The sequence below is a fragment of the Myotis davidii genome, unplaced genomic scaffold (genome assembly GCF_000327345.1).
Source record: "Myotis davidii unplaced genomic scaffold, ASM32734v1 scaffold500, whole genome shotgun sequence".
Taxonomy (NCBI): Eukaryota; Metazoa; Chordata; class Mammalia; order Chiroptera; family Vespertilionidae; genus Myotis; species Myotis davidii.
This window is the reverse complement of record NW_006293949.1, coordinates 284894-297784: the sequence shown is the minus strand read 5'-3', so window position 1 is coordinate 297784 and position 12891 is coordinate 284894. Positions and strand designations below refer to the sequence as shown.

Sequence of the window (12891 nt, the reverse complement as noted above, 5' to 3'; positions counted from 1 at the left end):
ACCCCCCAAATGTCTTGGACATCATAGCCAGCACAATATCTTCTTTACTTTCAAAATGCTTGTGAGCTACTGCAATGTACTGCTGGAATCTCGGCTGAGGAATTTCCTGAGAAGCTAATAGATGGAGAAATACCACTTCTGACCTGATGACAGAAGTGGGGGACATTAGGAAAAGCATTGGGGTTTTTTTGTTGTTGTTCCTAAGCATAGATAATGTGCCCTGTTTAAGAGGAACACATCTCTGAAATAGAAATCCCAGAGTATCAATTTCATTCCCACGAGGACTGGGATTTTGCAATACAGGTCATGCCCATGTCACATTATTTTTTATGGAACTACCTCAAGAGAAACAATGAGCACATGATTAGAGCTTCTATTTAGAAAGTTATTTGAACATAGTTCTTGCTCTAAAAATATGATTAAAGCAAAACCTTGAATTGAATGTAGCTTTGTCTGAGGAATAATAAAGGCTTAGCCATAACTGGAATAGATTTAAAATTCCCAGTTGCTTCCTAATAATATAAAACCCAAGTCACAAACTGTCTAGATGAAGATCCAGCAGTACATTTAGAGTTTTACCTCTGGTAGATCATAGGTACACAATCTCCTCTGAAAAAACTGAGCTACTTGGAACATGAATGCACAGGGGCTAGATCTAACAGGACTAACATTATCATTTAGAACCAAATTTGAACTAATGCAGTAACTTCCAAAGCCTAGATCTATGACATCTAGTAGCCCCAAAAAGTCAGCTCACAGATAGCCCCTTTCAGGTCTCTCCCTGACAAGTGTACCTTGGACACGTTACATTCCATTCAATGTAACATTCCATTACATTGCTTCAGGTCTCAGTAGACAAGATCTTACCCCCTCACCCTCTAAATCAGTGGTTCTCAACCTGTGGGTCGCGACCCCTTTGGCGGTTGAATGACCCTTTCACAGGGGTCGCTTAAGACCATCCTGCATATCAGATATTTACATTACGATTCATAACAGTAGCAACATTATAGTTATGAAGTAGCAACGAAAATAATTTTATGGTTGGGTCACAACATGAGGAACTGTATTTAAAGGGTCAGAAGGCTGAGAACTACTGCGTCTAAATGGAGATGCTATGGTTGTCATTGGCTTCTGTCTTTTAACCTAAGCTTCTATTTTGTAGTGCTAACTTCCCTTTGTAAAGAATGAGGAACTTTATTTCCTCCTCCTCCTTTTTATCCTCCTCCTCTTCTTCCTCCCCCTTCAGCTGTCTCACAACACACACTTCTCACTCTCTTGCATCAGGTGCCTCTCATTGACCTCAAAGGGATGTCTATTAGGCTGAGCTTAAGGAGATTTAACACAGGAGCTTTGCTGCCTCTTATATGCCATGCCTTGACCCGATGCAGTCCCTCTTCCAAAATCTGCCTAATATGTGCCTATTCCCTTCCCAGAAGTAGAAGAGGTGGAGTTCCACATTTACAATTTACCATATCTGAAAAGAAATGATGAAAAGTAGAAGTTATAAAGTGACCCAGAGATGGATAGCCAAAAGTTATGAGGAAATGAGAAGCAAGAGGGCAGTCAATCAAAGTGGGCTGAGGGGAATAACCTAGAAAGCATCCTGGAGACATGTTGCTGATAAAGGGCCTTGACCTGATGCCATGTCACAGGGCCTAGGACAGATTGAACAGGCTTTCTGAGAAGCACAGGCAAGCTGGAGAGAGGAAACTAGGGAGGAGGACTACTGAAAACATGGTCTTCCCATGTAGCACCCATCTAACATGTCTTCTTGCTACCCCACACACTTTAGGTTATAATGACAGTCTTCAAGAGGAAATGAATGTAGATTGTCCTCCAGGGCAATACTTCATCCAAGATGGAAATGAAGATGAGGACAAGAAGGCCTGCCAATTTAAGCGCTCCTTCCTGAAGAATTGCTCTGGCCTGGAAGACCCTACTTTTGGCTACTCTACTGGACAGCCCTGCATCCTTCTAAAGATGAACCGGGTATATTGGCCCTTGACAATCTGGCGATAAGTGGATAAGCTGGATAGGAGGGCTCTAGACACTCCATTTCTCGTGGGCTCTGTCTTCACACACTGCCAATTTGGCCATTTTTACTGACTACCATCAGTAACATAAACAACCAGAAAAACTATCAAGCAATAATTATTTTTTTCTCCTTGGACATTCCCCATTTCCATTCTTCTACCACACCCCCAAACCTCTCCCCGCCCGCTTTGATGCTCTCTGTCAGGAATGAGATTCTGAGCTATTTGGAACAAAGGATTGATATGGGGTGGGGTGAGGGACAATTCTCATATCACAACAAATGCATTTTCCTTCTCTCCTGCCATGTCTTAGAGGTGTGGCAAAGCCTTACCAGGCACTCCCCTATTGAAACCAGAAAGTTAATTACACCTTCAGGGTTTTCTTACTGCAATTACCACTGTATGAATGTCAAGCACAAATACAAGGCATAAGCTGAGCTGTACAGCTCTGAAGATATTTTACAATTTTTGCTTTTTGTAACATTTGTGAGAGGGCAGAATACATTAAACTTATGCCTAAGGAAGGGATGACTCAGAGGGGATTTATAAAAGCCCCATTTTTACTATCAACCCTGTTTTGCTTTTTTGTTTTTGTTTTTTAAGAAACACGCTGATTTTCTTTTGACAGATTGTAGGTTTTCGTCCTGAGCTTGGAGATCCCGTGAAAGTTTCCTGCAAAGTTCAGGTAAAGTGACTTTTTGAGTAAGCATTGCTAACACATCTGTTTCATGCAAAAAGGTGGCTCATATTTTCCAAGGCTTTACTGTGAATGGTTCACTATGGGTTAGGGGAAGGGTTAGTCTTTTCAAAACTACATCTCCCTTTAGTAATTTCAGGCCTCCCAATTTCCAAAAAGCATTCATTTCCTGTGTGTTCGTGATGTGTGTGTGTGTGTGTGTGTGTGTGTGCTGATTTATACCTGTGAAAGCCAAAGACTGAACCTCAGCTAAGGGCCACAGCAGGGAACATTAATGTGCCAAGTCATTAATTGAGATTCTGTTTACACTTTTGTTTTTTGCTCTAATTACTTGTTTCTTTGAACTAAACAAACAGCTTTTATTAGAGTCATTAGTCCCTGCTTTTAAATCTGAATTTCACTTTTTGTAGCAATGGCCAGGGCACTGGTGTTACAATAACAAATGACTACAAGGGAGTGTAAACAGAACTCCATTAATATGCTAATTAACTGTCCTTGGAGGGACCATTAACTCCTATCTCATCTGCCCCAATTAGCTCCTTTGTAGGAAAAAGCCCTAGATCTGGGATTTGCTTCTTAAATTGGCAGTAGCTCCCTCCTGTTTGACAGCATCAACTGTATCTCAAGCCCTGGACAATTGTCTTGCAATTGTGTGAAGCCAGATAATGCCATTTTCAGTAGTAGAAATTCAGCTCAAAACCCTAGTCTTGATGGTGGCAGATCAGAAAGCAGTAAAGCAGCATTTACTGATCACTTATTATAGATCAGGTACTTTGCTAGGTGTTGGGAGTGCAAAGATAAATATGACTCCCTGAAATCAGGGCAATTAAGTATTACAGGTGCTATGAAAGATGCAGTGGGGGCTTTGACGTGGAGGATGGTGATGCTGACGATGAGCTTTGAAAGGTCAGGCCTTGTTTGCCAGGTGAACAGGTAGAAAAATATTCATTTTGCTCACATGCATGTGATTATGCGTAAATAAATATACAGACATGCGAGGCATAACCATAAACTAGTAGAATTGATTCCACATACCATTCACAAAAATGAATTTCATAGCCCTTTAGAAGAATATGTAACTAAATCATAAAGACCAACTCTGTCTGAAACTAGTATATTAATTGAATGGAAGCCATTCATTTTTCAGCTTACATCAAACCTCGCTGAAAATGTTCTTTTATTTAAAAAAAGAAATATTACGGGTCTTTATGCATTCTATAATAATCAATACTGGTCAATCTACACCCACTTGTGGAAATCAAGCAGGATGAGGTAATTACTAGAATACGTTAAGGAAAACTGTTTATACTAAGAACAATTATACTGTATTAAAAGAAGTCATCACATGACCCTAGTGAGTGATTTCCTAGTAGTGATACACTATTTGTCCCTTATTAGCCCCCAGACTTCTGCTATTTAGGGCAAGACTAATGCATAGGCAGAATGGGCAATCCTCTACCTGGCATGATATGATGAGGGTAGACTTGTTTACTTAATCTAGTACTGGGTCCCGCTTGCTTATCCTCTTGACTTCACCTACTGTAATTAAGCACAACAGAAAATGTGATCAGAGACATGAGTTTAGGTAAGGCAACTATAGGCTGTATCCCTGTGCACCTGGTCTGACTTCCAACAGAACCAAATCCACAGTGAGTAAGTTGTTGTGGGTGGGATTTACTAAACATGTTCCAACTTACAGGCGCCTCAGCTCCAAAATCCAACATTGGGAGCCAGCCCCAATATGATTCTTTGAGCAGGGGCTGGCATGGTTAAGTCCTCTTGCCAGAGAAGCACCAGGTACTGCAAGCCCTTTGGAGCCCTTCTGTCTGGGTCTCCTAGGAGCCAGCACAGAGCCATACTGAGCATCTTCAGCCTCCTCAGTTCAGGCCTTCTAGTCAGTATTTTTTGAACTGAAAAGCCAAGGCACAATCTCTTCCTGGAAATGGTTCTCTGGGGATAGGCCTGGGTTGAGCTTTGTCTCATTCTGCTTCCATGGTCTTCTTGGGAGAGGTAGTTGTGGGACTCACAGTGATTTCACCTGGGGCTAGGTCCCTTTAACTCAGGCTCCAACCAAGTGACCCAGCACCCCATATATGCCTGCTTTTACTTACAGAGAGGTGATGAAAACGACATCCGATCCATCAATTACTATCCAGAGTCGGCTTCTTTTGACCTCCGCTACTACCCTTACTACGGCAAAATGACTCACGTAAGCCTGTATCCCCTTCAGTCTTTGCTGTCAAAAAGGGCTCAGAGGCAAAGGAAAAGCTGGCTGGGATCTATGAGAGTTAGGGAGCAGAGAGTAGTAACAGAAAGGTGAACAGCTGCTGGCCAATACCAGGAGCCCACTCTACCAATTCCTATCACAACTACTCCTTTCCATATCTAAAGGAATCTCAGATATAGTGTAGTCTAATTCCCTCAGTTTACAGATAGAGAAACTAGGGTTCTAAGAGAGGAAGTAACTTGCCCAATGTCACATAGCATTGTGACAGAGCCAGGAGCAAACAAATCACTGCCATTGCACTAAATTATGCCCAATAATCTCACTTCCCTTTCTCCCATTGAGGCCTTGGGGTAGTGAAAGCTTATTCTCTAGCATAGAAACTTGACAGATAGTTCCTGTTTGATTCATGGTTTGATATCCAGGAAATCATACCGTACTGAGTTAGAACTGGTTTTCCCCAGAGGACAATCAAACATCTGACAGTGACTTATGAGAGAAATATGTAATTTCCCCACTGTCTGAGGGCAGAAAGAGCATGTCATTTGCTTTAGCCATTTGTGTCTTAGAATCATGGGATTTACTCAGTTCTCTTTTGGAGGTTATCCCATTCTGCACTGAGTATCTGATCACTTTCATCCTATTACTCTCCCACACAGCCACCCCTTCTCACACTTAGAATTCATTGTTCCTCCATTTACAGGTTAACTACACCTCCCCGCTGGTGGCAATGCACTTTACAGATGTAGTGAAGAACCAAGCGGTGCCTGTGCAGTGCCGACTGAAGGGCAAAGGCATCATAAATGATGTCATCAATGATCGTTTTGTGGGTAGGGTGATCTTTACTCTGAACATAGAAACTTAAGAATGTCGGGGGACACACACACCAGTTCTGTTTCTGTTTTATTTCATGTTATCTTTGGTAGCACCTGAATTCTTTTTCTTCAATCAGGACACAGCCAGTTGGACACCTAAGAGCAGATCCTCTTTCCTTGCCTTTGACATATGTATAAAATGACATTGTGGGAGCTATTTGATTTTTTAAAGGTGGTTTCTCCTGATGACAGATTATATTAATTTCCTTCACCCTCCACTTAAAACTAAAACCCATTCTTGCTGCTAGACATCTCAGTGTAGTGCAAACATAGTATATGATAAAATTCACAGTAGCTGTGAAGGAGAATTTCTATGATGATTATAAATTCATTGTGTTTTCTAAAACTTTGTTGTTTTTAGAGGTGAGATTCTTCCCAACTAGGATGATAACCTTTTTTCCCACCTGCTTAGCAAGGTTCTTCTGTGGGAATCACCAGTTAGATCAACCCAGAATATATCTAGGGCCATCATACTTAAGGAATTCTATATCCAAAGCTGCTTGAAAAACTGGCTGTCTCACATGGGCAACTAAATACTGATTCAAAGACTAGGGTATCTTCAACTGAAAGCATGCTAACTGGATATTGCTCTGGGTAGAGATGAAGACTTCCCCTATGACTTTTTGGGGGGAAGGTGAGGCCCACTTGACTTGAGAACACTTATTATGTGGATGTGATTGGTATTTGATTCCTCGATCTATGGTGTAATCATCCAAACATTCCTGTAAACAGGGTTGTCTCATCTTCAGGCAGAGGAGAGAACAAAGAAGATCTCTACTCACTATTTCTTCTTGGGCTATTTGTTTGACAGTAGTGTGATGTTCTCTGAGACCACAAGGGATGGGTGTGTTGACCCCCAGCTACAGCTCTAGGGATTGAAATCAGGGTCTGCCAACTGATACATTATAAGACAGAAATCTTCTTGCAGGAAACCCTAATTCAAGACCCATTAGCCAGATTTTCATTTGCTTAAAAAAATATATGAAGCAGATGTTTATCCAAGCTATGGATCAGCCCAGCTGCTTTGTCATATCTTTGGCCACTGCTTCTTAACACCTCCACCAGGGGGAGAGATGGGACAAGGAGAAGAAGTGAACATTAGAGAATAGCATAGTGTCTCAGGATCCAAAGTTAGCTTAAATGCCACCTAGAAGCATCCAGAGTCTGAAACTACTCTATAATGTTTACTTTTGTTCCAAACAAGGAACTGGTAGTTTGGTAGTGAAGACAAACAAGTGGAGTAACTACAATATAGTGTGACAAGCGTTATAAAACTAGTATGTGGGAATGCTATTGGAACATGAAGAAAAGTTACTAACTTGAGCTGAGAAAGTAGCAGGGGAAATTTCACATGCAAAGTCACAATCAGGAAAGACTATGGTGTGTTTGGTTACTTGTGAGCAGTTCATGTCATTGGGGTATAAAGGGCTCAGGGAAATGGCAGGGGGTGACCGGGGGTTGGGCTAGAGAGGTATGCAGGTACCAAAAGAGGACTTTTAATTTTATCCAGTAGGTGAAAAGGAGTCATTAAAGCATTATAAGCAAGGAATCTCTGTGACCATATTTGCATTTTAGAAAGAGCACTTTGGCAGCCATAATGTGAAGAGTGGATTGGAGAGGAACAAGACTGGGGAATGGGCAATGAGGGAAAAAGAAGAGTCCAGAATGACTCTGAGGTTTTGAGCTTGGCTAGAGCCAGTGAGATGGTGATATTGTTTATCACGACTGGGAATACAAGAGAGAAGCAGGATTGGAGAGGGAGATGTTGAGATCAATTTGGGGCATTTTAGGCTTGTGATTTCTATTGGTCAGATATTGGTGTGCAGATGTAAACTCTAGTTGGGTTGGGAAGAAGAAAATCTGAGAACAAAAGCAAGATTTTCTTAAGCAAACTCTCTTAAGAAATTCTAAGCTATTTAATCTTGGGATTTTGAGCCAGTTATGTAAACACATCACACCAGTCTCTCAGATAGTGTTTTTCTCTTGGCTTTGTGGCAGAAAGGCTGTTACTCTTTGGAATCTCCTTTCCAGACACCTTCCAACTCCTGCCAACTCTTAACAACAGAGTAGAGGGGGATTGACCACTATTGACAAGTAATAGAAGCTATACAACAACAGATCCGTGGAAAATACGAAAAACAATACAACTGTCTCCTTCCAACCCTTCCTTACCAAACTCAATTTTAAAAACTAACCTTAACAAAAAATAGACAAGATGCTTAAAGACAATAACTTTTAAACCATTTAAAAATTACCTCAAATAAATTCTCAAGATTCAGTAGTAAAAGATCACATTAAATCTGGAAAAGATATTAGAGAGCATTTAGGGAAAACAACCTGCATTGCATCTGACTCCAGGTCCAGTGCTCTTTCTACTCTGAGCTGCTGCTTACCAGGAAGTACCATCTTTTTAAAAACCAATGAATGATATTCCCAACATTTTGAAACATATGTCAAATTTGAGTTATAATAGTTAACATTTCACAGGAATTCAATTACTGGTGCTATAGTTTATACATAATACATTATCCTGTTAAATATGTTAACTATTAAACAAACAAGGAATTATGAATCTTTTGTCATACAGTATTTCTCATTCAATGGAATCCATTGTTTCCACAGTTTCAAATAAGTGTTGAAAAGTACTAGGATAGTTTGGGTTGTCAGCTGGGACATGAACAAATACCTTTTTAATACAAAATCGGATATTATAATTTAATCACTATTAAATTGAATTCTAACAGTTCAATAACTTCTAGTGGATTAATTCAAATAGTTCCCCACACTGTGCTATACCAGTGTTTGATCTGTATATAATTTGTTGCAATGCACTTGGTTTTACTTGATTGTCAATGAGAAATACTACTTCAAAATGCCTTCATGGTTTTGTCCATGCTTAGACATGTGATTTTTCACCCCTTCCCTCTCTGAAATCATTATCCTAAAGTAACCTCTTAGGCATTTATTTGCTGGGAATCTTCATGTAGAAAACATTAGTATTGTCTTGGTAACTTGTTGACAACAATAAATAATTTTTTTTAAAAAAAAGTGTATGATTTCCTTTTTCTAGACTGTACCACTGATTTTCCCACTGGAATATTGGGCATCTATGTAGGTGGAAAACGTGACAATTGACAGCCCATTAATTTAATACTTTCTCTCCCCCCACCTTTTTTCAACTCTTGTGGTTTAGCCACGAGAGGATGAAACTAAGTTGTTTCATTCTGAGCATTTTTTTGTTTTGCAGTCTCTATGCTCTGGTTTCTCAGACTACTTTGTCGGAGTAAACTTTCTTTCTTCATCAAAGTTGAGTACACGTATAAATTGTTCTATGTGTTTGTGTAGGAGAAAAACACTAAGTGAAAGTTGAAGTGGGGAGAAGGAACCAAAATCCAAAAGAAACTTCTATTGCTTGATGAAAGATTGGCTAAGTGACTTCAGTGCACATCTGGCCACAAACTGTCTCTCAGAGCAAATCTCTAGTGGTAATTGCAATTCATGACAGAAATATTCCACTCCCTTATTTGATTCAGAGACTAGGATTTAGTAGGAATCTCTTCTTTCCTTGGAAGCTGCCCTGGCCTAAGATCAACATGGCTGATATAGTTGCATTGGGGAGAGGTCCATGACCCCAATATATTTCTCCCATCTAGGTTCTTTGTTAGAGTAACTTTCCTTACTGACTTCCTTTAAAAATATCCAAACATGATAAAGTAATTTCATCAAATAATTAAAAAATGTGATTTACATTATGATTTTATCCAGGCATAAAATAGAGGTGTGTGTGTGTGTGTGTGTGTGTGTGTGTGTGTGTGTGTGTATGTTGAGAGGTGGGGGAGGAATAGGATGGATGGAGGTACAGGGCAAGGGAAAAGGTGCTGAAAGGCTGAATAGCCCTCCCTACTTCACAAAGTTATTTAGTTTCAGGGTAGGAGGGAAGAAAAGCTGATATATCCTTCTTAAATGTATCCAAAACATTTAAGAAGGATATAATAGGCTCTCAATATAGCAGCTGAATCTTCAGGATGTACTTCCTTGCAGGCTCCTGTATGGGCATAATACCAATCAGGGTTCCTACAAGAAATAGTACACTTGACAAAATGGAATATTTGGAAAGGGGGTTATTGATAAAGAGGTTACTTATAAGTGTGTAGATGTAGAGAACCACAGAGAATAGTACAGTAACCAAGGCTAGTGGTTCCCAGAGCTTGGAAGAACTGAGTCGAGTACAATTGACTACCATGAGAGGAGTGGTGACTTGTTGAAGAGCTAAATTAGCTCAAGGTGGGCTTGTAGTGTGGAAAAAAAATAAGTACCCTACTTAATTTTCTGCCTCCCTCTGATCACCTCTGATGGTAAATTCACCAAACCCAACCAGAAGCCAGAGGGCAAGGAAGCTCACTGATGTCCATATAGATCAGCCTCCCAAGGAAGAGAGTGGAGAAGGGTAGAGAGTACATTTGGAGGAGCAAACAGAAGATATCTAACACAGTCGCTAAGTGGAGGTTCTGTGGGTAGACTCCTTGAAACATGGTACAGTGCTGGAAACATCTACTGAACCAAATCCAGTGATTGGGAAATTTTATCTTCATTCATACTCTGCTCTGTGCCTATGGGGTCAATACAATCCTTTCAAAACCCCAACTTCCTCTTTTCTTCAGAAATTGACAAGGTGATCCTAAAATTCATATAGGAATACAAGGGACCCAGAAAAGCCAAAATAGTCTTGAAAAGGAAGAACAAATCAATTTTAGAAGGCTCATGCATCCCAATTTCAAAACTTACTACAAAGCTAGAGTAATTAAAACAGTATGATACTGTCATAAGGGTAGACATATAGATTAATGAAATTAAATTGAGAGTCCAGAAATAAACCCACACAACTATGGCCAATTGATTTTTGAAAATGGTGCTTTGTCCATTCAATAGTCAAACAATACTGTCCTCAAGAAATGGTTCTAGCCGAAACCGGTTTGGCTCAGTGGATGGAGCGTCGGCCTGCGGACTGAAAGGTCCCAGGTTCGATTCCGGTCAAGGGCATGTACCTTGGTTGCGGGCATATCCCCAGTAGGAGATGTGCAGGAGGCAGCTGATCGATGTTTCTCTCTCATCGATGTTTCTGACTATCTACCTCTCTCCCTTCCTCTCTGTAAAAAATCAATAAAATATATTTTAAAAAAAAAGAAAGAAATGGTTCTAGGACAATCCACATGCAAAATAAATACATAGGAAGAAAGAAAGAAAAGAATTTGGACTCCTACTTTATACCATATACAAAAATTAACCCAAATGGATCAAAAACATAAATGTAAGAGCTAAAACTATAAAACTCTTAGAAAAAAAAAACAGACATAAATCTTTGTGATCTTGGATTAACAGTTTCTTAGATATAATATCAAAAGCACACATGACAAAAAGAAAAATAGATAAATTTAACTTCATCAAAATTGAAAACTTTTGTGCTTTCAAAGGACACTATCAAGAAAGTGAAAATATGCCCTGGCTGGTTTGGCTCAGTGGATAGAGCATCGGCCTGTGGACTAAGGGGTCCCAGGTTTGATTCCAGCCAAGAGCATATGCCCGGGTTGCAGGCTCGATCTCCAGTAGAGGGCATGCAGGAGGCAGTCAATCAACGATTCTCTCTCATCATTGATATTTCTCTCTCTCTCTTTTCTGAAATCAATAAAAATATATTTTTTAAAAAACAAAAATGAAAATATAGCCCTAGCGGGTTTGGCTCAGTGGATAGAGTGTCAGCTCATGGACTGAGGGGTCCTGGGTTCAATTTGGTCAAGGGCACATATCTTGGTTGCTGGTTCCCCGGTCCTGGTCGAGGTGTATATAGGCGGCAACCAATCAATGTGTCTCTTTCACATCATTGTTTCTCTCTGTCTCTCCCTCTCCTTTCCACTCTCTCTAAATGGAAAAATATCCTTGGGAAAGAATTAACAACAAACAAACAAACAAAAACAGAAGAAAAAGAAAATGAAAATATAAAGTACAGCATAGGAAATGTAGTTAATCTATCTATATAAAACCTAATATGCAAATAGACCGAACAGCAGAACAACCAAACAACCGAACAACCGGTCACTATGGCATGCGCTGACCACCTGATGGTGCATGCAGAACATGGTGGGTGTTGGCCATGGCAGAATGGTGGAGCAGGTGAGTGGGGGTGCCAGACCAAGGTAGGGCACCAGTCACTGTCATTGAAGTGAATCTCTGGTGGTTATTTAAAATTCTTTGCTCCCGCATGCTGTGGTCCCGCCCGGTGCTTGCATCTGTTGCCAGCACCGGCCCTGCTTGTACCCGCTGCTGGCACCCAGTCCACCTCCCCCTGCTCCTGAGGGACGATCAGGGCTGGAAGCCACTCCTTTCACCCGCTGCCAGTGACGACCCCACTCGCACCCACAGCCGGCACCGGAGCCACTGCTCGCACCTGCAGCCAGTGCCTGGTGCCAGTCCCTATGGCTTGGCGCCATCAGTGGGTGTGAGTGGTGGCTGCTGGCCCTGATCACCCCTGAGGGTTTCTCCACCTCCCCCTGCATCTGAGTGGCAATCGGGGCAGCAGCCGCCACTTGCACCCACTGCTGGTGCCGGCCCCAATTAGTCTGCACCGTCAGCAGGTGCAAAAGGGGCCAGCACCATCAGTATGTGGGAGTGGCAGTGGCAGGAGCGGGGCTGCCGGCAGACAGGGAACTGGGGACCGTGGCAGGAGGAGCTGGGCAGGATGAACTGAGACCCACCCCTGTGCCCACTGCAGCCTTGTGGCCCACAGTTCCTTTCAAGGTGCACAAATTCATGCACTGGGCCCCTAGTAATCTACACTAATAAAAGAGAAAAATGGTAATTGGCATACGACACTACCCTTTTCATTGGCCAATCAGGACTATATGCAAATTAACTGCCAACTAAGATTGGCAGTTAACTGCCAACAAGATGGTGGTTAATTTGCATATGTAGACACAATGCAGGGAGGCGAAAGGGAAAGCAGGAAGAAGCCCCGTGCCACTGACAGTGATTGGAAACCCAGGGGGGAGCTGAGGGCTGGGGGCCTTT

The 12891-nt window shown here is 41.4% G+C and overlaps 1 protein-coding gene across 2 annotated transcripts in view; it reads left to right on the top strand.

The window, feature by feature from the left end:
- ATP1B4 (ATPase, Na+/K+ transporting, beta 4 polypeptide) overlaps positions 1–8831 on the top strand; it is a 22614-nt gene extending 13783 nt beyond the window's left edge. For both annotated transcript variants that reach the window (XM_006767813.2, XM_006767812.2), the window contains exons 5-8: positions 1793–1989; positions 2662–2718; positions 4844–4939; positions 5658–8831. In XM_006767813.2, the coding sequence (XP_006767876.1) occupies positions 1793–1989; positions 2662–2718; positions 4844–4939; positions 5658–5819 (512 nt within the window). In that variant the 3' untranslated portion in view covers positions 5820–8831. The remainder of the gene's footprint in view (positions 1–1792; positions 1990–2661; positions 2719–4843; positions 4940–5657) is intronic.
- The last annotated feature ends 4060 nt before the right edge of the window (positions 8832–12891 follow it).